General features: G+C 34.0%; 1 protein-coding gene across 1 annotated transcript in view; it reads right to left on the reverse strand.

Moving 5' to 3' along the window:
• Nucleotides 1-10,125, reverse strand: part of HHLA1 (HERV-H LTR-associating 1) — a 59,052-nt gene extending 48,927 nt beyond the window's left edge. The window contains exons 1-5 of the mRNA XM_012541830.2: nucleotides 10,047-10,125; nucleotides 7,746-7,805; nucleotides 5,769-5,849; nucleotides 1,203-1,289; nucleotides 1,008-1,091 (exon numbers count right to left, since the gene is read on the reverse strand). Of these exons, the coding sequence (XP_012397284.1) occupies nucleotides 1,008-1,091; nucleotides 1,203-1,289; nucleotides 5,769-5,849; nucleotides 7,746-7,805; nucleotides 10,047-10,125 (391 nt within the window). The remainder of the gene's footprint in view (nucleotides 1-1,007; nucleotides 1,092-1,202; nucleotides 1,290-5,768; nucleotides 5,850-7,745; nucleotides 7,806-10,046) is intronic.
• Between the last annotated feature and the right edge of the window lie 16,232 nt (nucleotides 10,126-26,357).

The raw sequence follows: 26,357 nt of genomic DNA on the forward strand, positions 1-26,357 counted from the left end.
AAATCACTTAACCTTGTTTATCTCAATTCTTCATCTACAAAATGAGATGAAGAAGGAAGTGGTAAAAACCACTTCAGTATCTCTGCCAAGAAAACCCTATATGAGGGTCATGGAGAGTTGAACCCAATGAAAAATGATTTAGCAACAATAAAAAGAGGGGATAAACTGACTAACCTTTAAAATGAATTCTAGTCTTAAATCTATGATCCTATTATCCTGCTTTTATAGAATATTTACCTTAGTACTTGTCTTATCTTACCAGGACACTATAAACCTCCTGGTGACCAAGGACTATGTCATGGTTCATTTATGTAATAAAAATACCTAATAGTGCCTTGAATTTTGTTCTATTGTTGTTTTAAAAGTAGAAGTCCTCATCTACAAATGCTTCATTAATGCAGATTTTCAACTTTTGTCTGTGCCTTATATTTTTAAAGAGTTATCTAGGGCACATGGTTTACCTATGATGACTTAGCAAATATCCATCAGGGACAGAATTTGTCAGAGGTAGAGTTTGAAATCATATCTTTTTGATTAAAATGACATCCTTCTGTTTACTATTTCATGCTGCCTCTTGAATTGCCCAAATGTTTGTCGAATTGGATTTTTGATTGATTTTCCATACTCAAGGGCCTTTAGCTGGACCAGAACTATGGTTTACAAATCCCAAAGACTATAAGAGCTTTCTAACTTATTTTAAATTCCTGGATGAAAAGTCATTGTAAGGAAATGGTTTTTCAAGTGCCTATGGTAGATCAAAGCTACAAGGGAATTATTAGTTTCTGCTTGCTTAGCAACTGGGTATTATGCAGGTAGGATTCCACAATAGACTCCTAAAGGTCATAAGGGGAAAAGTAGAAGCTATTAATGTGGTAATTAAATATTAATTAAGAAAGGAAATTAATAGGATTTTGCCTTGGATAATATAGATGGAAAAGACAAGCTCAATCAAGTATTTTTATTTTAAAATTAAGGTGGCTTCAATTTTTGTGGATAATCATACCCACCTGAGAGGTCATTGGTCTGATTGTTTAAACAGTAGCAGTACCGTGTGGGGAACTTGGTGGCATCCATGATTTTCAGGTTAGAAACTGCAAAGAGAAAAAGTTTGCATGTTGAAATGTGATAGAACCATTCGGCCTCATCCCAATCTTGTTTTGCTCCCAGAAAGAAAGCAAACTTCCCAACCTGATGGTACCTACTGTTATATATCACCACCGAAAACTTGTGGAAGGCAAATGAGCTGTGAGATGTTATGCTCAGCAAGGAGAAGAATTGTTTGCTGTCTGCTGGAGAAAAACAATACACAAAGTCACTCAATAACATTTTGGACTCAGAATCTTTAATACTTAAAAAGAACATTGAATGTTCAATCTGGGGAACTCAGAGATCCTCTTAACAATCCCCTTTCATCTGCAAGATGAGGAAATTGAGATTCAGAAAATTTAAGTAATTTGACCAAAGTTAAATGCCCCTTTCTTTAGTGGTGGAATTGGGACTGAATCCCATATTCAGGCACCATTTTGATGTAGAATGCTGCTACTTCCCTGGATATTTTTCATAGATTTCTTTCCTCCTTCTCCATCAAATTCCATATTTCCAAGGCCCAAGTCTAGGACTATTCAGTGTTCTAACATACCAACTATATGTTTCTTAAGATTTTTCACAGGAGAACTCAGGAAACCATTTGCCTTAATATCTTTGAGTAACAGTATGGGCAAAATTGACCAAAAATTTTTCCAAATATCTTAAGTATTTAGAATATTGTACTGAATACTTAAGGACAATTAGGTGCTCAGTGGATAGAGCACCAGAGTCAGAAAGACCTAAATTCAAATCCAACTTCAGACACTTACAAGCTGTGTGATCTTAGACAAGACCCTTAACCCTGTTTACCTCAGTTTCCTCATCTGTCAAATGAGTGGAGGAGGAAATGGAAAACCACTCTAGCACTTTTGTTAGAGAAAATCCCAAATGAGGTGACAAAGAGTTAAACGTAACTAAAATGACTGAACAACAATATTGAGTACTGATAGGAAAATTTCTAAGGAACACACTATCATAGGAAAAATTAAAGGAACAATAAATTATCACATTCAAACTATGTACCAGGTATTGGGCTAAGTACTTTATAAATATTATCTCATTTGTCCTCATGGAAAGACAAAGTAAAATGCACTTATACAGGAATTCATGGATGGACATTAAGAGCAACCTAGATAATAAACTCCTTGATTTCAGGAACTGAATTTTTTTTTTTATCCTCTCTGTACCTTAAACAATGTTTATTAGAAGTCCAGTTAACATTTCCTGAATGAAGAATTTAGATGATTGGGGTGTCTAGAACTAGGTGAAATTCACTGAAGAAAATACTCAATAGACTGGTAATTGGATTCTTAATTAATTGGCATTTTCTCTAAACTAGTGTTTCTCTGGCTCATTTTTAGTATAATAGAAAATAATGGCATAATGTTGTTCTGTATCACTATAAAATCTCCAAACTATTGAAGATGGGTTACATGTGAGAAAGAAAGCATGTCACATTAAGAGACTTTATCTCAAAGCCTAGAAGAACTGGCTTTAAGTCCTGCTTCTGACAAACACTGGCTGTGTAATTAGCTCCAGGAAAGTCACTTAATACACTAGGCAATTCTATAAGACTATTTAATTTTTAGGAAAAGTGCCAAACTGTTTTGGAAGAGATTGTTTTCTTATAGTTTTCTATATTGCATATAGCAATGAAATCATGGGTCTAGTCTATCATAAAGTAGTGTTTAATGGAGTTTAATTATTGTTTCTGCCCAATCAATAATGCATTAAATTCAGTAAATATTCATTAGCTTTTTACTATCAATAACCAAGGGTGTGCTGGAGCCAGATCAAACCAGCCAAGAGCAAATATTAAATATTCAATGTGAGCAGTTATATTTCAAAAACCGCAAATGCTACAAGACTTGACTTATTATGTTGTTGATTATCTAGACCAGGAGTGTCAAATTCAGATAGAAAATGCTGCCACTAAACCTTACATAAGGATCCCTACTGCAAAAATTACATATTAACATTGTATTTTATTATATTTTTTATTTATTTTCTTAAATAATTCCCAATTATATTTTAATCTGGTTACTACTCACTTAGAAATGTTGCTTTTCATATAGAATGCCTCACTTAAAGTGTTGGGAAAAGTGTTAATAATGCATATTTAACTTTAAAATGTTTCCTGTGCACATTCTTCTTCTTTTTTTTTTTTTGTAATGCCTGATGTTAATATTTATCAGCGTACTCTTAATAGACTATGGACTACCTGGGCTTGCACATATAAATAAGAAGTATTTCCTATCCTTAAGATGTAGACTTTTTTTGTAAGAGGTTATGAAACAAGCATACAAATCTCCAAATTATAATCCAAAGTATGATAAGGGCCATAGGAAAGTTAAAAGCAAAATATTATTTTAAGAAAAATAGTGAACATTTATACAGGCTCCACTGTGTACCTAGCACTGTGTTAAGGACTGTACAAGTATAATCTCTTTTGTTCTTCATAACAATCTAGAAAGTAAGTGCTATTATGATACCCAGTTGAAGAAATTGAGGTTAAATGGATTGCCCAGGGTCATACAGCTAGTAAGTATGAAGTCAATTTGAACTCAAGTCTTTTAGATCCCATGTCTAGTGCTCTATTAGAATCTCAGAGGCAGAAGGAATTGCAAAGACCATCTACATCTAATCCAGCCTGCACTTGAATAAGAAATACTTCCATATCATAAATGAAAAGAGGTAATCCAGATAGATCCTTTTGAAGAACTTCAAGAATAGAGAAAACTTGCTGCCTCCCAAAACAGTCCAATCCCTCATTGTAAAGCTTTAATTGTTAGGAAATTTTCATAGTATCGAATTAAAATCTGCCTATTTGCAATACCCATCTATTGTTTTTAGTTCTGCCCTGTGAAACCCAGAACAAATCTACCTTCTCTATCACATGGAATTCTATAAGAGTTCAGGGGAGAGATTATTTTTTTTAGAGCCACATGACTTAGAGATGGAAAGAGATATTAGAGATAATTTAATCTTTTATCTTATATCTATAATTCGCGCTCCCATTTTACAAATATAGTCTCTCCAATTGTGCTCTATGTTTTGTTACTGTTATTATTAGAAATTGAATTGTGTAATGGGTTCATAGCTTTATGAACTAAAGGAACATTAGAAATCACTGAATTCAACCCTCTCATTTTAGAGATGAGGAAATTGTGACCCCAATGGGAAGTGACTTCCCCAGAGTCGCTTGTTAAGCTTCTGTCAAAATTTAAATGCAGGTTTTCTTAATTCATATATTTAATTATCCTTGTCTCTTTATTAATCAGTATACTCATGACTAATTGTTTATTAGTTCCATCTTTAGAAGAAAAGCTTCTTAAGGCAAAGCAGTGAGTTATGACAAGGGACAAGTCTTTCCTAGGAGATGAAGATTTTGCGAAACAGAGATAATATTTCTGGCATTAGGAGGGGACACACACCTTCATAGAGAAAACAAGAACAGCAACAACAAAATACATCCTTGGCTTTGTTTCAAATGGATATTAGAAAATAGCCAAGATTTAGGAAATACTCCAGAGGGAAGGTAGGTTGTACATGGGTTGTCTGATTATTTGAACTGGAAACCGATTACATTTTGATGGTGACTTAGAAGTTTCTCCTACTTGAGCTGTGGATTCACAGAATACCAGAAAGGGAAGAGACCTCACAGGTCATCAAGCTCAATCTCTTGATTTTTATAAATGTAAGAACCGAGACCACACAGGTCATGTGACAATCAAAGATAACAGGATCTATTTAGTAGAGCTGAGATTTAAATGCACAATCTTCTGATTCCAGATCCATCTTTCTTTTCATTACTCAATGTGCCTTCAAGACAGACCCTTGTACTATCTTTAGGAGCTTTCTAATTCAGTAAGAGGTTATTTTAATATCTGTGACTCATAATTTTTTTAAATATTTAAATTTATTTTCACATTCATAGTCTCTCCTTTTCCTGGTCCCCATTGTTACAAAAAATTAATGCTAGATTTTTGGAGTTACAAAGTTGTAATAGTTTCTTTATTTTTTGGAAGATCTAATGTAGGTCAGATACTCTTTCCTAAGTAATTAAAGGGACAGCTATGTGGTACACTAGATGGAGTGCCTGACCTGGAGTCTGGAAGACTATTCCTGGATTCAGATCTGGCTTCAGACACTAACTAGCTGTATGACTCTGGGCAAATCACTTAGCTCTGTTTGCTTCAATTTCCTTACTTCATCTGGAAAAGAAAGGCAAACTACTCCAGTATATTTGCCAAGAAAACCCCAAATAAGGTGTTGAAGCATTACACAGGAATGAACAGCAACAAATTATTAGAGCCATGTCTGGACCAATGAAAAGCTAAGTCATTTCCTGAGGATCATTAGTCAATATAAAACTTGAACCCTTCCCAGCATGACTCTCTCCCTCTGTCCAATATTCTTTTTTAACTTCTCTTTATTATCAGGATAATCTGCAATGTAATAAAAAGCTGTCATTTACATCATTCTTGGAATGCATTTCAGATTACTTTCAAATTTGTGGTAGAGTCATTGTTTCTTTTGAGCCTGACAATAGTTCTGCTTGGTAGGATGAATTTTAAAGTTGTCATTTTATAGATAAACAAAGTGAGTTAAAGAAAGTTCTGATGTCTTTCCTGGGTTCATTCAAGAGACAGATTAGGGCTAAAATCCCCTTTTCTTGTTACCTTTCAAGGCTCTGGTCAGCATCCCATTCACTAGCTCTGTAAGGTTAACTGTAGACAAATCAACTGTCCTTGCAGGGAGCTCTGAAAAAGAATTAAGCACAGTTACACAGGGACTTTTCTTCAATAAATAAAAAATCCTGTTTGATTTTCAAGCCCTAATAATGTTTCCATCTTCCCAGTCTTCTTACACATTCCTCTCTTCCAATGTCTAATACACTTTCCTTCTTTGATGTTCCCTGTAAAGAAAACTCAATTTTTCAGGTAGACATTTTTACTGGTTTTCTCCCACTTCTGGAAGTCTCTTTCTCTGGTCTCTGGTCCTATATTCCCTGATTTCCTTCAAGTCTCAGCTACAATTTTTTAAGAAGTCTTTCTCAGTTCTCTTTAACCTTCATACTTTCCAGCCGTTTATTATCTCCACTTTATCCTGTCTCAATTGCTACTCAGCCTTGAATGGTCTCAGTCAAACTGAGACCTGTTGTCGACCTTAGCTTAAAAAGGACAAGGTCTCCCATTGTATCCAGACCATCTCCAGCTCTCCTGATCTATCTATGGCCACTGGACCAGATGGCTCTAGAGGGGAAAGTGAGGCAGGTAGCCTTGCCTAGCCCTCTCTCACTCAAATCCAATTCATGTGCATGTCATGGTCCTCTTTGAGAACAAAGGACAAACAACAAAAATAAAAGCAACTTTATCCTGTCTGTATTTTATTTATCCATAGTTGTTGTCATGTTGTCTTCAAGATGTTCCATAGCAGGAATTATCTTTTGTCTTTAATTTTATCTTTAACACATAGTAGCTGTTTAATAAATGTTTGTTTACTTCACTTGATTAATGAAATACTTCATTGGCTCAAAATATAGGCCTGTGGAATTCTCATGAGATTATAGAAACTCAGTGTAAAAGATATAAGAAGTTATGAAATCTGACCTGCATCTAAATAAGAATCCCCCACTAACCTCCACCCATCCACCCCATAACACCTTCTATAAGTATTCATCTTTCCTTCTTCTTGAAGAACTTCAGTAAGGAAAGCATTCATTTGATTTTTCACTTCACTTCATTTCAATAAGTTCTTAGTAAATACCTTTTGGATGCTATATTATAAACTAGAGATACAAAGACAAAGAAAAAACAGTCCTTGCCCTCAAGGAGCTTCCATTTTGCAGTGAGATGTCAGGAAAAAATATATAAGAAACCTATAAAATAACTCTGAAGTAGTGATGAGGTTCTATAACCAACTGAGTTTGTCTCAAGTGTAATTAGGTTTCTTAAAGCTCTGACTGCACAGGTTTTTTTAAAATATATTTATTGTGTTACAGAATATGGTTGGAGAAAAGTAAAATGGACTTAAATTGGGAGGCACTCTCATACAGATGATTAATTTTAATTGTTAGCAGTTCAAATAATGTATTAGAGATAAACTAGATAAAATGCATTAAAGCCCTTATTGTGGAGAAAAGGAATAATCAGTAGCTTTAGAGAATGTAGATTAGTGATTGTTCAATCGACAATTGACTAAATGTGACACAGTATCAAAAAAGATCAGTGTGTAAGAGACCTTAAGGAATTATTGAGCCCAACTTAACTCATTTACTGAGGATAAAATTGAGGAACAGAGGGAGGGACTGCCTAAAGATCATACAGCTAATTAGTAATTAGTAGTAGGGTCAGACCTATAACTCCCAGTCCTATGTTCTTTACTTGCCCCCTTTATGAGAAATATGTTATCAAAAAGAAAAAAAAAAACACAAAACACAAAAGGAAGGGGATGATGAAAGAATGATGATAATGAAGACAGTGATAAAATATATAAAACTTTTTCCAAAATACTTTCATACTTACTCATACTCATAAAGAATATGGAAAAAGAAATAAGCCCATTTTGTAGATGAAACAAACCAAATTGAGGTGAAGTTGACTGATGTATTTCCAAAGGTCACAAGAGTATGAGATGGTGAAGTGCTTACAACTTACCTGTTTTAGCTAGAAAAGCCACTCCCTTTTCTTTTGTAGACTCTCCCTTAATAGTAGATCCTAAAAAGTAAAGGTAATTCATTAAAGAAAAGGTATCCTAGAATCTCAGAATCTGAGGCCTGAGAGACCATAATTTCATTTTACATATGAGAGAAATGATGCTCAATGAGGTGGATAGTCTCATTCAGGAACAGTTAACTGGTTAATGATTTTGTTGTCCCAACTTTCCTGAAGTCTGATAGTGTCCTTCCCAGTCTACGTTGTTATCTTTCATAATTTCTTGTTCTTGATCAATTCTATCTTCATGGAGTTATATAGGAAGTAAAAATGATTACCTTAAAGAATACAAGGAACTGACATTGATTTCGCCTTTAAGCTGGTAAACTCCTTTATCTCTAATTTTCTCTGTTGAATCTCTTAACAATCCCTAAGAAAGGTATTACTGCCCCTAATATATGGACATCTAAGAAGCTAGTTGCTATAGTGCCTAAGTGCTGGACATTTGATCAGGAAGACTTGAATTCATATCTCAGTCTCAGATACTTATTTCTGTGTGACACAGAGCAAGACCCTTATTCTTGGTCAGCCTGAGTTTCTTCATTTGTAAAATGGGGATAATAATAGTGCTTACTAGGGGACTATGAGAATTAAATAATGTAATATTTATAATGTTTTTCACAAACCTTAAAATGCCATATAAATGCTAATCATACAATTGAGAAAAATGAGATTTAGAGGAGTTAGGTAGCTTCTCATGGTCAGCCAGTATATACCTACATGTAACAGTTACCATTTCACAATATAGTTAAAATGATGAGATAATTAAAGACAGTTTATTATCAGCAATATACATTTTCAATAGATATTCATCTTTCTTCCACAATTAGAGATGTCACTGTATTTAGACCTTCTTTAACATAAGTCTCTATTCAAGTCTCAAGAGACAATGTTAGAAGGAAGACTTTCCTGAATCCAAGTCTAGCATTCTCTCCTAAATCATGTCATCATGTTTATTCTCTAAATGTTTATGCATTTTTTAAAAAGAAAAAAAATAATTTAATTCAGTTTGAGTTCTGGGAGTAAATAGTTCTCTAACAACCTAAGAGGTTTTCATTGTAGCTGACATAATTCAGCTTTAAGGACTAGCTGGACAAAGAGAGAGACTATATCAATGGAAACTATCTTTTCTACTATGCTTTTTCACCTAACAAAAACTTTTTTAAACTTAATTTTCTAGTTTAGAAAATATATGGATTAGTTCCTATTCACTGTTCTTTTTTTTTTAATTTTGTATCTATTTTCCCCAGTAAACATTTTTTGTAAATGTTTTTATTTTGGTTTTTGAATGATTTTTTCTTATCTATTATCTCATAATAGATGTTTTATGCCTCATAAGATAGTAGAATGGCCTTGGATTCAGGAAGACCTAGATAAAAGTCTCTCTTTTGATATATATCTATATATAGATATGATTTATATGACCCTGAACAAGTCATTTAATTTCACAACTGCCTAGGACTAGCAGAGCAACTTTTTGATAGAAGGAATTTCTTCACTAAGAGTTCCATACCAAGATGAAAATATGGGTCCTGATTTATAGGGTCCTGCTGCTCTCTCCACTCTCAACACATGCAGCAAATAATCTCATTTTGATCCTTTATATTAGGGTGGGACTTAAAATTTCAGTTTTCCAGAAGAAGAGATATAGTCTCAGAGAGACTGACTGATTTGTTTAAGGTAACTTAGACTCTCCCCATTTGTCTCTTTCTTTCTCCAGTTGAATTGTAAGCTCCCTGAGGGGAAGAATTAACTTTTTTTTTTCTAATTTGTATCCTCAGAATTTAGCACAGTAATTGGCAGATTTTTAGTCTTCTGACTCATATCCAACTCTTTAGGGACGTTTTCTTGGTAGAGATACTAGGATGGTTTATCATTTTTTTTCTCCATCTCATCTATAGATGAAGAAACTGAGACAAAGAGGGTTAAGTGACTTGCTTAGGGTCACACAGCTAGTAAGTGTCTGAAGCCAAATTTGATTTCATGAAGATGAGGCTTGCTAATTCCTAGCTCAATGCTCTATCCACTGTACCCTAGTAAATATTTTATTGAATTGAATTGAAATAGTTTTCTTATCTGTAACATGAAGGGAGTAGAATCAAAGACCTTTTTCCAGCTTTAGATCTATGACTCAAAAAGTCATTATCAGTTCTTGAAGATGATGATTATTCCCAAGTACCATCCCTAAAACCCACATAACATTAACAAAGGCTTGTGCTTATCTTAAACTCTCAGTATACTCACCTACATCCCAGAGACAAAGGAGACATACTAGGTTCATGAATAACAACCCTGGATGCCAGGATGTCTGGAACAACAGCATTTCTTTAGCTTGAAGAAAGAAAATGGGAATTTTGGTGAAACAGGAGTGCCCACTATCATGTAGATCTGAAACTTCTTTCTGTTTTGTTGTGAGAGGGGGCCAGTATGCTGAAGACAGATTTAGGGGAATCACTAATGTTTACCAGGATCTCCTTATCCATAATAATAATAATCATCATCAAAACTGCTGTATAAGCTCTCCTTTTCCCCCACCAAGTACATTTTTAACCCAGTACTGACCTGGGCACTCCCAGTAGTAGCTGTAAAAATGTCCCTGGGAAATTCTTCACTTCTCTACCAAAACCATCCCTTTTTCCTTCCCCTTCTCCATCCCAGATTACCTTCTAGTGAACATAGCTCAAAGGGCAGGCTCTAGGCTTGGGCCAATGGCTGGTAACAGGATGACACAGAGTGATCATGGTCACCACCTCCCTTCCAATCACTCAGATCCATCTCTATCTGTGACCATTCCACATTATAATCCATCCCCAACATACCTGCCAAAGTTAGTTTTCTGAAGATCAGGTCTGACCATTTACTCCCTTACTCAATAAACTCCACAAATTCCTACTGATTCTGGGACCAAAGACTAACTCCTCCGGTTGATATTTAAAAACTTCACCACCTGACTCCAGGCTGATCTTTCCAAGCTTTGGATTCATTGCTCTCTTTTCTGCATTCTAAGAATAAGCTGAACTGGCCTGCTTCCTGTTCACACATATAAAAACACAACTAAATTATTCAAACTTGATACCATCCATTAAGCAAAACCACATAAAGAGAAAGGAATGGTTTTATAATGAAAGCTTTCTGCTTAGTTAAAATTAGAGGCAATTCACTTTTGCTTTTTTTTTTTTTTTTGGACATTGTGTGTGGGAAGTATCTACACACAGAAACGCAATTCCTAGGACAAAAGTCATGTTCATTCTCTGTTGTGATTTTTGTCTGACTTTTGTAGTATCTTTCAATAAAAAAATTTAACAAAATTTTTCATCTGCTTGGATAGCTACATAGACTATTATAATCTACCTAGCTGATCTCCTTGTTTCCTTTTTCCCTTCTCCAAACTAACATCCACCTACTTTAAAATAATCATATATGCCATACATTTTCTTGCTCAAGAATTTTCAATGGCTCCCACTTCTTTAAAAAATAAAAAAACTTAAACTGATATCGAAGACATTCTCTAATCTGCTTATTAGCTACATCTCTAACCTTATTTGTTACTTTCTGCATTTTACATTTATTTTGGATAATTAGTTGTTCTCTAAATTTGGCATACTATATCCTATTTTTGTTTACTCAAACAAGCAATGGGGATAGATAAGGAAATGAGGCATTCCAGACTTGTCTGGATGTAAACAATAAGTGACAACATAGATTGGGATGAGTTGAATAAAATCAAATGCATACTCATCGATCAAGGTTTTAAATAAGCACCTATTATGGTGCTGAAATAAAAAGTGCTGGAGATGAAAAAACAATAATGAAACTGACTATATACAAAGGGTTTACATTCTAACTGGAGATAACACATGCTTATCTAAATATATACAGCATGCATATATGTAAATGAATATATACATATACAAAGTAGTTAATAATAATAATAATAATAATAATAATAATAATAGCAACACCTTAAGTTTGTTACAAGGCTGCATGGTATACAAAATTCTAGATTTGGAATCAGGAAAACTCCACTTCTTGAGTTCAAATTCATCCTTAGACATTCACTGTGTGACCCTATGTAAGTCCCTTAAACCTGTTTGCCTCAATTTCCTATTCTGTACAAAGCTGGAAAAGGAAATGGCAGACGATTCCAATATCTTTGCCAAGAAAACCTTAAATTGGGTCGTGAAAAGTCAGACAAGAGAGAAAAACAATAAAAATAAAGTTTGCAAAGCACTATAGCTATTATCTATCTAACCTGACCTCATAAGCCTATGAGATAAGTACTATTATTACAACTATTTTATAGATGAAAAAAATGAGGATGAAAAAGGTTAAGTGATTTGCCCAGAGTCATAGAGTTAATATATATTTGAGGTAGGAGTAAAAAAAACAGATCTTCTAGATTTCAAGCCCAAGCCTCTTAACTCACCATACTTCTACTTAGTCATCTAGGTTGGTGGATCTTAGCATTTAGGAGGATTAGAACAGGCTGAAAATCACCCTACTAGCTACATTTTAAAGAAAAAGAGATATTTTAAAGGATAGAGCTAAGAAAGAAATGCATTCCAGGAACTGGAAATGGTCGATGCAAAAGATTGAAGTGTTACATGTAGGGAATGGAAAAGAGGTCAGTTTAGCTGAAACACAGAATTTAGAAAGAAAAGTAATTTCCAATGATGCTGGAAAGAAAAGCTGGATTGATTCAGGTTCATATTTTATCCTAAGAGCAAGAAGAAGCCTACGTGCTTAAAGAAATTACTTTGACATCTGTGCAATGTGCACTAGAATAGGGAGAGATTTCACATATGAACTTTAAATGCATTCTCACCTTATTGATATTAATAATCAAATTACTTGTAGTGATATCATGCTTTATACTGTGCAGAGAGTCTTAAATGATGTCATATGAAATAACATGTAGAAAGTACTTTGTAAACCTTAAATGTATAAAATGCTAGCTATGAATTTGCTCATTTGATTTCTGTGAGATAGACCCCAGGGAATCTCATATTTATTTGATTAGTAATGCAACTGAAGTTTAGAAAAGATTAGTGATTTCCCTGACTTCCCACAGCTACCAAGTAATGGAGATAAATCTTCTAATTCTAAATCCAATGTTATTTCTGTTGTATCATGATTAATATAAAGGAACCAAAAAAAAACAAGACAAACAATAACAACAATAACAAAACTAAGGTTGTGGAATCTGAACAAAATTGTAAATATTGGTAAAAATTGTAAAGAAAATGGATTTTTCTGATTTCGTGAGTGTCAAATCTTCTAAATGGATCTAAGTATTACAGCCAATGCACATTTTATGTTCTCTCCACAAGCCCTCCAAGACAATGACTTGCTGCACTTACCCCAGGACTGCAGCTAAATAATACAGGATGTCTCCTACTAGAACCTTAAAGATGTTGAAAGGGATATTGTTATCAAGCCTCTTTGGGGGGTACATAGTTTTCTTCAGACATGGAAACCAAACCTGAATAGTAGCTATTCAACTTTTCCATTGGACTGGATTGGAAGCCAGGCCATGTGAGAAGAATCTTTTCTCTTGACAGAGAAAAGAAGATCTGGACTGTGAGATAATGTGAAGCAAAGGGGATAAGCATTTATATAGCACCTACTGTGTGCCAGGTACTGTGCTAAAGAATTTTTATAGTTATCTCAAGATAGGTGGTATAAAAAAATGGATTACTGAGACTTGGAATTAGGAAGTTGTTGTTCAATTGATTTTCAGTTGTGTCCAACTCTTCCTGACTCCATTTGGAGTTTTTTGGGCAAAGATGTCAGAGTGGTTTGCCATTTCCTTCTCCATCTCATTTTTTGGCTAAGGAAACTGAAGCAAACAGGATTAAGTGACACAACTAATGTCTGAGGCCAGATTTGAATTCAGAAAGAGAAATCTTTCTGATTCCAGATCCAGAGCTATCCATGTGCCCGAGTTCAAGTTGTGACTCAGAAATTTTAAATCCAATCAGGTTTCAATGCATTTCTTTGTAATTGTATAGTCCCACCTGCTTCCTTATCCTATTAGATAGATAATTACTTGAGGGTCAGGACAATTGCTCATAGTTTCAAAGATTCAGAGGAAAAAGAAAATTTGGAAACCACAAAATCCAGCCCCTTCATTTTTGTAGATAAGGACACAAATAGAAGTGGCAGCCAGGGTCACACATCTGGGAAGAATCTGAATTGGAATTTGAAATTGTCTTGCTGACTTCACTTGCCCAGTCCCCTCTACTATACTGTAACTATCTCTCATTTTTCACCTTAGCAGACCCAGTTCCAATTATAGTGTGTTGCTTAGAATGTGCTGAATTGAAGTCTCATTTAAAAAAATGGATGAATTGGGTAAGTACATTATTGGGCTATATAGTACACTATAACAAGATGATTCAATATATGCTTATTATGTACCAACTACGTGTCAAGTACTGTGCTAAGTGAGAGACATACAAAGAAAGATAAAAGACATTTTCACCATTTTGGTTACCTCTTCAATGGGACCAATTAGTCACAAAATATAACATGTATGTATATTTATATATATGTAAAATGTGTATATGTATGTATATAAATGCATATACATGTACCATACTCTTATGTTTAAAAATACAATATATACACACAATATTATATATACATGTGTATACATACACACATACATAAATATATGCATAGATAGATGAAAAGACAAGAAATAGATTACTTAAGAAGGAGATTGAAAATATTAGGACTGCCCAACCCCAGCACATTGAGTAGATGCTTTATGAGAAATTTATGGGGAGATATGGATATCAATCACCCAAGATAAGAAGGCTTGTCTGGGTTTTGACATGTGCTACAGAGAGATCTGTATTCATGGATCCAAAGAGCTACTGGTCAAATTTAAAAGCTAAATGTCCTGTAGAGAAATACACGATTTTACCTTTATGTCACAAACTCCCCTCTACAATATTACTGATTATTTTAAAGCCTTAGAGAGTAAATGTAAAACTGGTAAATTGAAGGTAATTTAGACAATGTTTACAATGTTATCAAAGAAACTATCAAATTTAATTGATTCCATCAACATGTGCCCTGTTAGTTAAAACACCAATGATATCAGGTTATTGGGACTCATATAGTCAAAAGAACTGGTTGACTAACAGAAGTAATTCATTTTTTTGGACTGCAATGGTGACATCCTGGAAAAACAGCCTGTGTGTCTCCATTTGGGAAAAATGTTTTCAAAATTGAACTGATCTAGTTTTCATGTAATATTCCCTGAGGAATGTGGAAAACAACTTCAGTGAAATGAAAAATATTGCTTTTACAGCCAAAATCTTTCATTGTTGCTGGGAATGACTAAGAAAAAAATGAAATTTCTATAAATAATTCTTATTTAGTCATATTCTAATTCCCTCACATTAAAAAATAATATTAAAATTAGAACAGACCTTAGAATAAAGAATTGTTCAGCCTAGAAGATTGATGATAGATAGCACTGCAATGAACCCTAGAACACAAAATGTTAACAATATAGGATGCTACTTCTCTGGAAGAGATCTCATAAATCATTTAGTCCAGACTCCTCATTTAACAAATAAGGAAATCGAAGCTCAGAGTTGCTTAAAAGCAAGGTAAGTGACTTGCCCAAAGTTTTACAACTAATTAGTAACACATCAAGAATTAGAGCTCAGCACCCTTGACCCAGTGTTTTTTAGTGAAAAGAAATATCATTTTATAGTCATAATCTCAGTGGTAAAAATTCCTATGATAAAGAAGAGCTATGTAGGTAGAGTATTAATTCAATAGGTCATTATTTTCAATTCCTCCATTCAAATCTTAGCATAATGAAGTTGTTCTTAAAAAGGGATCCAGGAATATATATATATATTTTAAATTTGGTACCATTATTTTCAATAAAATTTGTTTCCTTTGCAATCTCATGTATTTTATTTTATACATTTAAAAATATTTTTTTGAGAAATGCTCATAGCCTTTCCTAGACTGAGAAAGGGGTCCAAAACCCTGAAAAGGTTAAGAACCAATGAAAGATGCAGTCTCATATTGACTTGGGAACATCTCCAGGTAATTTAAGATACTGCCAGAGGCAAAGCAGACTTTATTGCCAAAAAGATACAGAGTATAGCTAGATAATGAATTGTACGCCTGCTATTTGGGAACCAGCTTAGCTGAATTCAGGAAAACTCATCCTTGGATTGACTGCAAGAAGAGGATTTGCCATAGAAAAATCTTCAAGGTCATCTATTAATTCAAAGAGAGGTCAGAGCTTTGTAATTGGCTTTAGTTATATACTATAAGAAGCTAAATCATCCATGATCACATTTCAATCATTGTCTTCCTCATAGTTATCTTGGAATAGATTATGAATAGATTAAGCTGTCAAGGAAACTGGCCCTCAATGCATTTTGCCATTTCTAAGATGCTCAATCAAATCCCAGGAGTTTAACAGAATCAAGGTAGTGAGGTATTAGAAGGGGAAATGAGGCTTTTTTTTTTCTTTCTTTTTTTTTTTTTAATTTTAAAGAGCAATCTCATATTTTCCTCTCACATTTCCATCCTTCTAATTAAAGGACACATTTACTGCTCAATAAGCAAGATAGAGGCACTCTGTTGACCTGCACCAGCTTTAAGGTTTCAATATGTCTCATTTTTTTCCCCAAAGAAAGATCACTGCCTAAAAGCAGAAAGCTCTCAGCTTTCCATAAGCTCCCAAAATCTCCAGCCTCAGAAATTAGAATTTCTTCCTTCAGTTTTCTTACCATCAGGAAGCCAAATTGGCGTAAGGCTAAAGTTTCTTTAAAATCAGTAGAATGAATCTGTTAATAGTGACTTACCTGTTTTTTGATGCAGATGAGAAACTTCCAGGGATTAAAATAGCTAAGAAAGGGACTCCTGAAATCCCTATAGTGTGTTTCTATGAGTTTTTAATGAAAGATAAGGAATGACTATAGGATTGTCTGATACCGATCCTTTAAATCCCCAGAAAATTATATTTTAATCCCCCAGAAAATCTGGTGAAACCAAATGGGATCTCCTCTGGAGCCAAATGTCTGCCCTCCCTCTTGAATGAGATTTGTAAATGGCTTAGCAGCACCCTAGCTTGAGATAGGAAACCACTACTGTCAATAATTGCTTTTATTGAAAGGATAGAATTGAGGGTAGTGGGTGGGGCCCTTTCTCCTCATTAAAGGGACAGCTTTCACAAGAGTGAGTGAACCAAACAGCATGTTTAACCTTCAAAGAAGGGATTTTTTAAGATTCAGAGAATTTCTATTAAGAGAGATTCTTAAATCTCAGATTCTTAAATCTCCTTATAAGATAGTATTGGATAGTTGGAATTCCTATCTGACACTACTTACCTGTTTGATCTTGGGTGGGCCATTTTGCATCTCAAAGTCCTCATTTATAGAGTAAAATTATTGGTCTGCAATCTTACATGCCTTACAAATGAAATATTCTGATTTTTTTTTAATGCCTGAAAATACATATCACATTTTTCGCTGATAGTCCATTACTTCTCTGCCAGGAGAAGGGGAGTATTTCCCTGTATAATATTCTAGCCATCATATAAATTATTCTCCTAGTTCTGCTCATTTCACAACATATCCAATATGAATTTATTGGGGTATATGTTATAAGATGTTGGTCTAAATTTAATTTCTACCAGAATATTTTCTTATTTTCCCAGAAAATGTCAGAATGTCTTCTTACCATTACAACTGGTGTTCCTTATTATTCTCTAAGAACTGATTATCCAGTTCTTCTATTTTATTCTATTAATCTTTTCATTAGAATGTCACTCAGTTTCCAGTGCACTTATTTGAATTATGCTTAATTAAATATCTTCTCTGACATGGTGTCAGTGGAGAAAAATGACCATCAGAAAGGTTAAATGAAACAAGAGTCCATAGCTGAGAATTGGAAGAGAACTCAAAGGAGATCTAGTTGAACTTCTACTAGAATAAAATTCATTTATAAATATTTCTCAACATATAGTGACCCAGACTCCACCCAGACTCTATTTTTAGTGAAGGGAATCAACCTTAAATATAGGTTAGGAGTGAGTAGCTGATCTATACTGGATGTGTGGAGTATACTTGTGAAGTTTATGAATTATGTATATTGATAAGACCAAAGTCCAGACTTACATTTATTCTTCTAAGAGCATTTGTGTGCATTAGTCTAGACCTGTAAAACCTCCTTCAAAACGGGAACTAAGTAGGTGTCTTGTAGTACATAGTTTTAGAGAGCTGCTTGGGGCAAACAGGAAGTTGAAGTTTACATCAATGATCACATACCTATATACATGTAAAAGAAGAATTGGTATTCCGATCCTAAGCCCAATTCTTTTGATTACCATAAACCATTGCTTCATATATTGTTTAAAACTAAACATAGTACTTTTCTGAAAATATCTTTGCCAGGTGAGTAATGTCAGGATTATTGCCTCCATTTCATATGTGATAAAGCAGTTCATCCAGGTCTTCTCTTGCATATTATATTTGGTTTATTATCATTTGGCACACTAAACAAATGTCAAGGGGAGAAACACTTGCTTTCAGTGTCCAATTATTAAATGAGAAGGCTAAGGACCTTATTGTTGTGTTTAGAATACTTATAGCCTAACTGATTATGGAAAAGCCTGTCAAGTCCTTAGCTCATTTATCAATGCATTTCTGTATCACTTGTTGTTCTTTTAGTAATTCAGTGATTATGAGTAATCAGGGAAACTATCTTCTGGGAAATGGATTTATTTATACTTTTTTGGGGAAGTGCTTCTGGGGTGAGAGCAGAGGTTAAAAACAATCTCCTGAATTCAAGATGAGAAAATTGAGGCTTTTAAATGAATAGTTTAAGTCAGTATTGTTGTTGTTAGGTTGTTTCTGACTCTTTGTGATCCCATTTGAGGTTTCTTTTGCAAAGATACTGGAGTGACATTTCTTCATCTGTAACAGATACCTCCAGTTCATTTTACAGATGAAGAAATTGAGGCAAGTAGAGGCATGTGGCTTGTCCAAGGTGATTCAGTTAGTTAGAGTCTGAAGCTCTATTTCAACTCATAAAGATGAATCTTCCTGATTCTAAGTCCAGTGCTCTATTCACTGTATCATTCAGATGCCCCTTAAGTCAACATAGTATGCATTTAGCATATGGCAAAATGAATTTTCTGTGAGATACTATTTCTAGTTCTAACTCTGTGTCCCCTTGAGCAAGTAGTTCCATTTTTGTGAGCATTTTTATCTTATCTGTTAATTGGAGATGATAATGCTGGTAATTGAAGGTATTAGAAAGGAAGAACTGGGAAGAATGATAAATTCAAAACAAATTCAGGTGGAGAACACAGGAATGGTCCCTCAGTGAGCTAAGTTTATATTTCACTGGTTATCACCTTTGAATGAGATGTAAAACAGAAAGACATATATTTGCCAAATGTGTTGGTAACAATCATAATGAGGCAAATCTGGTACAAGGTCTGAATAGAAGGGAAATTTATGCAATATGGGAAGATCATCCAGATGGTTTTATTTGAGATGAGATGTTGATTGGACTGAACCATGACATTTTTAGGGGTTCCTCACAGGATTCAGGGCACTTGAAAGAGATAGGACCTAGAAACTCAAAAGATGGGGGGGAAAGTGGATGAATAATCTATTCTGACCATATTATGCCAACTAGATGTACAGCCCATTGAATTCACAGCATCATGGAAGTGCCACACAAGAAGAATTGAAAGTTGACCTCAGAAGCCATCTAACCAAACATGTACCTGAACAAAAATATCATCAATGATATACTTCACAAACAAGATATTGCATAGAGACACAGGTCTGATGCCAAGGAAAGCACTTTTTTCTAATAATTGGAATTATTCTCAAATGAGATGTCTCAAATAATATGTCAATATATATCATAAGTGTATGTGTGTTAGAGAGACAGAGAAACAAAGAGAGAGAGAAGAGAGGAGAGAGAAGAAAAATGAAGGAGAAGACAGAGAAATAGTAACAGAAAGACAGAGATAGGAGAGAGGGAAGAGATAGGAGAAAGTAGAGAAAGAAATAGGGAAGAGAGTGACATGTCAGAAAGGGTAAAAAAGAGAAAGATACAGAGACAGTGATAGATACATATATAGACTCAAAATCCACCACACTAAACATTCTAAAGTCCTAAAAATATTGTAAATAGCAAACCCAGAATGGGAAGAAATCAAGTCCAGTTACATTTAGGAAGTTGTGAAACATTTTAAGTTATTATTGCTATCCCCTATGCCACAGCAGCATACGCATATAACTACCCTATCTGTCTGTATGGAAATGATAAGCCATTCCAATATCTTTGCCAAGGAAACCCTAATAGGCAACATGACTGAAAACAATTGAATAACAAAAAGTATGTATATACACACTATGTATGTAACAATATATACATATTTATGTATATAACTATATATATTACTATACATGTGAATCACAGAACAGCATAATATTTAAAGAACAAAAATTGTAATTAATCCAAAGAGAAGGGAAACAGATTATAATATCTTTCTGATGATAATATTCAGGTAAGAAATGAATCCCTTTTTAAAAAAAGCAGAAGCTTAAATACTTTGGCCATCGAAGAAATAGGTGATTAGAAAAGGAAAATCAATCATGCAGTTAGAACAGTGACTGAAAATACAAATGCTTCAGTGGGATTAACAAAAAAACATTAATACAGTCAGAAAAGGGCATTCAAAATGTTGGGAAGATTCTCCAGGAGTATTCATGGAAAGGCAGGGGCAAGAATCTTCCAGGGTACTATAACCTGATGGTGTTTCAATCTTTACTAATGGAGGCAGTAGACAGGCCAGTGGAATTATTACATCAAAAAAGTCAATATCCAATATCAGTTGATAGGACAACAATGTTGCTGAGATATTAGATACAAAATCAACCATGTTTTTAAATGCTACAGGACATGTTATTATTTTACATCATTCTGGTAAATTGCTTTGGATGATAAAGGATCTTTTATATTCAGGATAATAACATAATCTTGATAATATGAATAATGGTTTCTAATTTTTTTGTTTTGAAAATCTGTTTTTTCTTTATTGGTTTTTTATTAAAAGGACACACACTTGTAAGTAGATTCTTTGGTCTTTAGGAAAATAATATTCCTTTAATCATATGTTTTTGTTCTTGAATAAGGATGACATCCCTGTGATTAAAGAGTTATCTACTGACTAGAGATCTACATGTCCTCATGAAAAACTTTCAAAAAAATCTTTCAATCAATAAGCATTTTTTAAATTATCAACTCTATCAGACGCCAAAGGATAATTGTTTTTATTGGAAAGGATAATGCTTCCAAACTCAAATTTTGAGCCTTAATTAAGATTCACAATTTTAGATTCTTATTCTTCATGTTTTCCTTATGCTATAGCGATGTATAAAATATGATCCCTGTACATTATTTGTGTATTGGTTTATGGAGAAAACAGAGAGTCTAGTTATTTGAGGGGGGAACTTGTCTTTTCCTATAATTGTTCTTTCCATCTGCCTTAAAGAAGTTAATCCGAGCTATTCACTGAAAGATAAAATACTGAAGTTTAAATACTTTGGCCATATGATGAGAATATGAGATTCAATAGAAATGATTCTGATGTTGGAAAATACAGAAAGAAACAGAAAAGGGGACTTCAGAGTATGAGAAGCTTTCAGTGACTAAAACTGTACCCAACAGAGCAAATATATATAGAAAAAAAAATTGCTGTGGTACTTAACCATTAGGGCAATTAACACAAATGACAAAGGCAAGGTCAGAAGAATTTTGCAGCAATCTGCAGATACTTGTATGTGTATTAGTTCCTAATATCACCTACATAATCAAAATAGTGAAAGTTGGTGTCCATGTTGACAAAGATAAGCAGCCTAGAGGAGTGTACCTTTATTTTTTGGATTATAGTGGAGAATAATAGAAAGCTAGGTGGCACAGTGGATGAAGCTCCTGGTTTGGAGCCAGGAACATTCATTTTCCTGAATTCAAATCTGGCCTCAGACACTTTTAGTAGCTGTCTGTCTTTGAGCAAGTTACTTAACACTGTTTGCTTCAGTTTCCTAAAATGTAAAATGAGCTGGAGAAGGAAATGGCATACTACTCCAGTATTTTCTAAGAAAACCCCAAATGGGGTCAGTTTTGAAGAGTGAGGCATGACTGAAATGATTAAATGCACTGAGTAGAAAAAAATTGAAAGAAATTCTTCAAGGAGATAAACAAAAAAGAAAAAGAGATATTTTGGGAAGGACGATCACAAACTAGAAAACTGAGAAAGGTGAGAAAACCATATAGGAATCCATTGAATTAACTGGAATTGTTTAACTTACAGAAAAAAATGTCTAAAATGGGGCATGCTAATTGTCCTCAAGTATTTGAATCACTGGGATGGTAAAGAAGAACTGGATTTGTCTTACTTGTCTCTAGTTGTAGAACTAGGCAATCATGGGCTCTACAATTAGAGGATCTAAGTTCAGTTTCCACCTCTGACATTAATTACTTGAGTAATTTCAGACAAATCACTTAATATCTTTCAAATTCTTCATCTGTAAAATAAAGGAACTAGATTAGATGGTCTTTGAAGTCCTTTCCACCTATAGGAAAAGTGAGTAGATATTACCAAGAAGAAAACTGAGACTCAAACTATGAAAATAATTTTGTAATAATTGGATCTGTTCTATAAGTGGCCTGGGGTACTTCAGGAAGAAGTCAGTTTTCCAACTTGGGAGTTCTTGCAGTTGAAGACGGGCTAGCCATCTCTTGAGATTACAGAAAAGGGCATTTTTTGGCCTGGTATGGGTTAGAGTAAATAATTTATTAGATTCTTCTATCTCTGTGAACATTGGAGTGTGTTTCTAAGAGTACCCAGGTGAATGGAAATGATGATATTTGTATGCCCTTATTCCCAACCTGTGTGAAATGATGAAATATTAATCAATAATTATACTACATGAACCCCCTAAACAGTTTTGTATGTAATTCACACACACACACCAAAAAAAATATATATCTGCTGGCAATGTTTCCAGGTTGTGGAAGCTGATATTTCTTTTGTCTTCCCTGATGTGTGAGATGAATTTGAGAACAGTGGCTGGGTTTTGAATACAACTAGTCTTCCAACTGCTGAATGGACTTCTGCCCTTTTTAAGCAGATGGTAAGGTCTTTTCTCAGGGATATATTGTTTTTCTTTCTCTGTTGCTGAATATCAGTTGTGGGAGATGTAGAATGACTAATGGTTGAGCTTGATTCCTGTGTCTGAATGTATGATTAAAAAGTAGGCACTCAGCCCCAATTCACAGAAAAAAACTAAACATAGATAATGACAGACACAAGACTTTAAGAGGATGTTATTATCTAAGAAGGGGAATGAGGACAACTAATCAAATTTTTTTTTTTAATTTCTTTATAGTTGTGATTATAGCCTTATGAGCAGTTCAGATGAAGGTTAAGTCTGGCAGCAGCTATGTGTCCTACAGGCGGTCATTATTACAGGGGACAAATTTCTGTTACTAAATATGGATTAGCCACTAATTGTGGGTAATAATTATGGTGATGATGATGATGATAACAAAATTAAAAGATAGAAAGAGCTTTAGAGATCATCTAACTCAACCATTTCATTTTACAAACAAAGAAGTCCAAAAAGTGACTTATAAAAGTGACATATAGCTAACTAATAATAAAGCCAGAATCTGAAAAGCAGAATCATGGAAGATACATGTTGGAATTGATCTCAGAATTTATCTAATCTAATATATACCTGAATAAGAATTCATTCTATTATAATATTCTCGATAAGTGGTTACCTATCTTTTGCCTGAAGATATATAATGGTGGGGAGAAGGATACAGCAGGGAAGGGACAACCAACTGACCTTCCTGAAACTTGTACCTATTACCTCTAATTCTGGCCTTTGAGGCCAAAGAAAAATCTGTTTACACCTATTTTTTCTTCCTTTCTTCCTCCATCCTTTCCTTTCTTTTCTTTGTTTCTTCTTTTTTTTCCTCCTCCTCCTCCTCTTCCTCTTCTTTCTCCTCTCCCTCTTTCTCTTCTTCTTCCTCCTCCTCTTCCTTTTCCTGCTCACCCTCCTTCTTTTCTCTATTTCCCTAAGAGCTTTAAAATTCTTTGTTATAAAGGATATGACAAAATTCAATCTTCCATAAAAGTCCTAATATGCTGCCTCATTGTAGTGTTGAGTTGACCCTGGGTTCTCAAACTTTATCACAGTAGAGTGAAAGCTATGGTAGGTTATATCAAGTTGTAAAGGTTTTGAATATGTTGCCTGGAACATATCAAGTCTGCTTTCCAAGAACTAATCAATCAATAAATATTTATTAAATACCTATATTGTTCCAATCACTGTGTTAAGCCCTAGATAATTGTGGAAAAAACTGTTATTAGTGAACTAGTCACTTACTGATAAAAGTTTTTTTTTTCCTTAGAATTCCATGAAAGAGGGAAAAAAATTTAAAAATAGATCCCATTCCTGTGCATTCCCTTTTGCTTGCGTTGTGATGCTGTCAGAGTGATTGAAAAGAGTCAAAGAATGCTAAGAATAACAGATCATTTAGAATATCAACAATCTTTAATTTGACTGTTATTACTCTAAATTTGATATCCTTTTCCAATAACCAATGGGTGGATATACTGCTGGTGGAGCTCAATCATATTATCCTTGACATCCATATTAAATGAAATCATAAGAAGAATGAGCCATCTGAAGGATGGCTTGCAGGCCCTAGTTGGAGAAGCAAAGAATGGTATATTGATTTCTGGTAGAGTGTGTTTTATCATGTACTAAAAACTTTTGATAAAATATTATTTTATGGGTATTGGATCATCATTTATTTCAGTATTAATAATAAATAACAGCAAAAAGTTCACCACAAAAATCCTTGCAGTTTACATATTAATATCAATTGCTAAGTGATAGAAGAATTTTATGCAAAATTTGATAAAACCCTTCAAATTAAAGCAATATATAACATCATATTTAACTTAAATGAGAAGTTTGGAAAAGAGGAGGTAAGTATGGGGAGAAATATATAAGAAAGTGGGACCAAGAAAAAGAAAGAGGCCAAATAGCTGTAGATAATTACTGACCCATATGCCTATTTTGCTATCTGTACAAAATTTTCAGGAGAGTCATCTCTACATGAATTGAGGACATCCTTAATTAATTAAGTACTTACTAGGGAACTAGCAGGTTTTTGCAAATTATATTCAAAAATGACCTATTTTTTGACCATGTCACAATTTACTGAAAAATGCAAGGAAAATCTCACTGTGCTTATTGTTGGTTGATTATGAAAAAAAATCAATTGACTCTAAAGAAAAAGCATCACCTTGCTAACTCTTTTTATAAGGTGTCTTCTAGCCATAGCTAAAGAAGATTCAAGATTTCTTGGAAGATGACCCCATGAATCATCCAGTTTAATCATTCTAAGATTATAAACATCAGCAATTGCATTGTCACAGGGAGAGATTTGATGGTCAAAAATACTTGGTAGACATACAAAATTTAATGAGGGGCTAAAGGACTATTCTGTTGATAGTGAGACCCTTTAAATGCTTTTTATTTCTGTATGACATTGTGTTAATCAAATTAAATCCCAGGAAATTAAATAGCATCCTGGAAGACACCTGCAAAAACTCACAGTGGTTTGCCCTATTCATCTATAAGGAAAAGAGAAAAAGAAAGAGGACTTGGGGGGCAGGGAAGAGAGAAAGAAAAAGAATTGACTTTCATATAAAAAAGAATTCTCTGAATTTTAGTGCTCACATATATACCCATATATGGCTAATTATAGTGCTTATCTTACTGAATTATTATGATAGTCAAATCATATCAGATAGGATATGTAGTGATTTGTAAACCACATATCATTATTATCATTGTTGTTATTATTGTAAACTGAATTACCCTGGGCAAATTAACTCCCCCTTTTTGGGTCAATTGCCTCATCTGGACAAGGAAAGGATTAGAATTTAATAGCTGATCCTAAAGTTCCTTATAGCTTTAGATGCTCAGATCCTCTCTCTTCTAGGCAGATCAACAGATAGCCTATATCTCTTTTTTTCTTCTATATAACTTACTAGGAGGTTATACTGGGAAGGCACAAATGTATAAAAATGCACAAATGGGATGGTAGTAACAGCTCATCTTTTCCCCTATAGTTTCATATCTCTATTCTTCTTTTGCTCTTCCTCTTTGTTTTTTCTTTACCCCAAGAATAAGCATTTTTAAATTGACACTTGCCATTGTGATTTGGTAAGAAACATAATCTCATTAACATTGAAAGTGATACTTTTAATGGACAGCAACTATTATTCTAGAGTTTTTTCTTCTTGATCTATGATTTTATTAGCTTAGAGAACTCCTACAGAAGAAATGACCTCTTCTAATATAGATTGGCAACTACTCTGTAATTAAAAATCTTACAAAGTTTCCTGAAGAAAATGAGAAGTTAAATGACTTATCCAGTCACAGAATTTTTGTTTGCCAATGG

The sequence above is a fragment of the Sarcophilus harrisii genome, chromosome 1, assembly GCF_902635505.1.
Source record: "Sarcophilus harrisii chromosome 1, mSarHar1.11, whole genome shotgun sequence".
In the NCBI taxonomy this organism is placed as follows: Eukaryota; Metazoa; Chordata; class Mammalia; order Dasyuromorphia; family Dasyuridae; genus Sarcophilus; species Sarcophilus harrisii.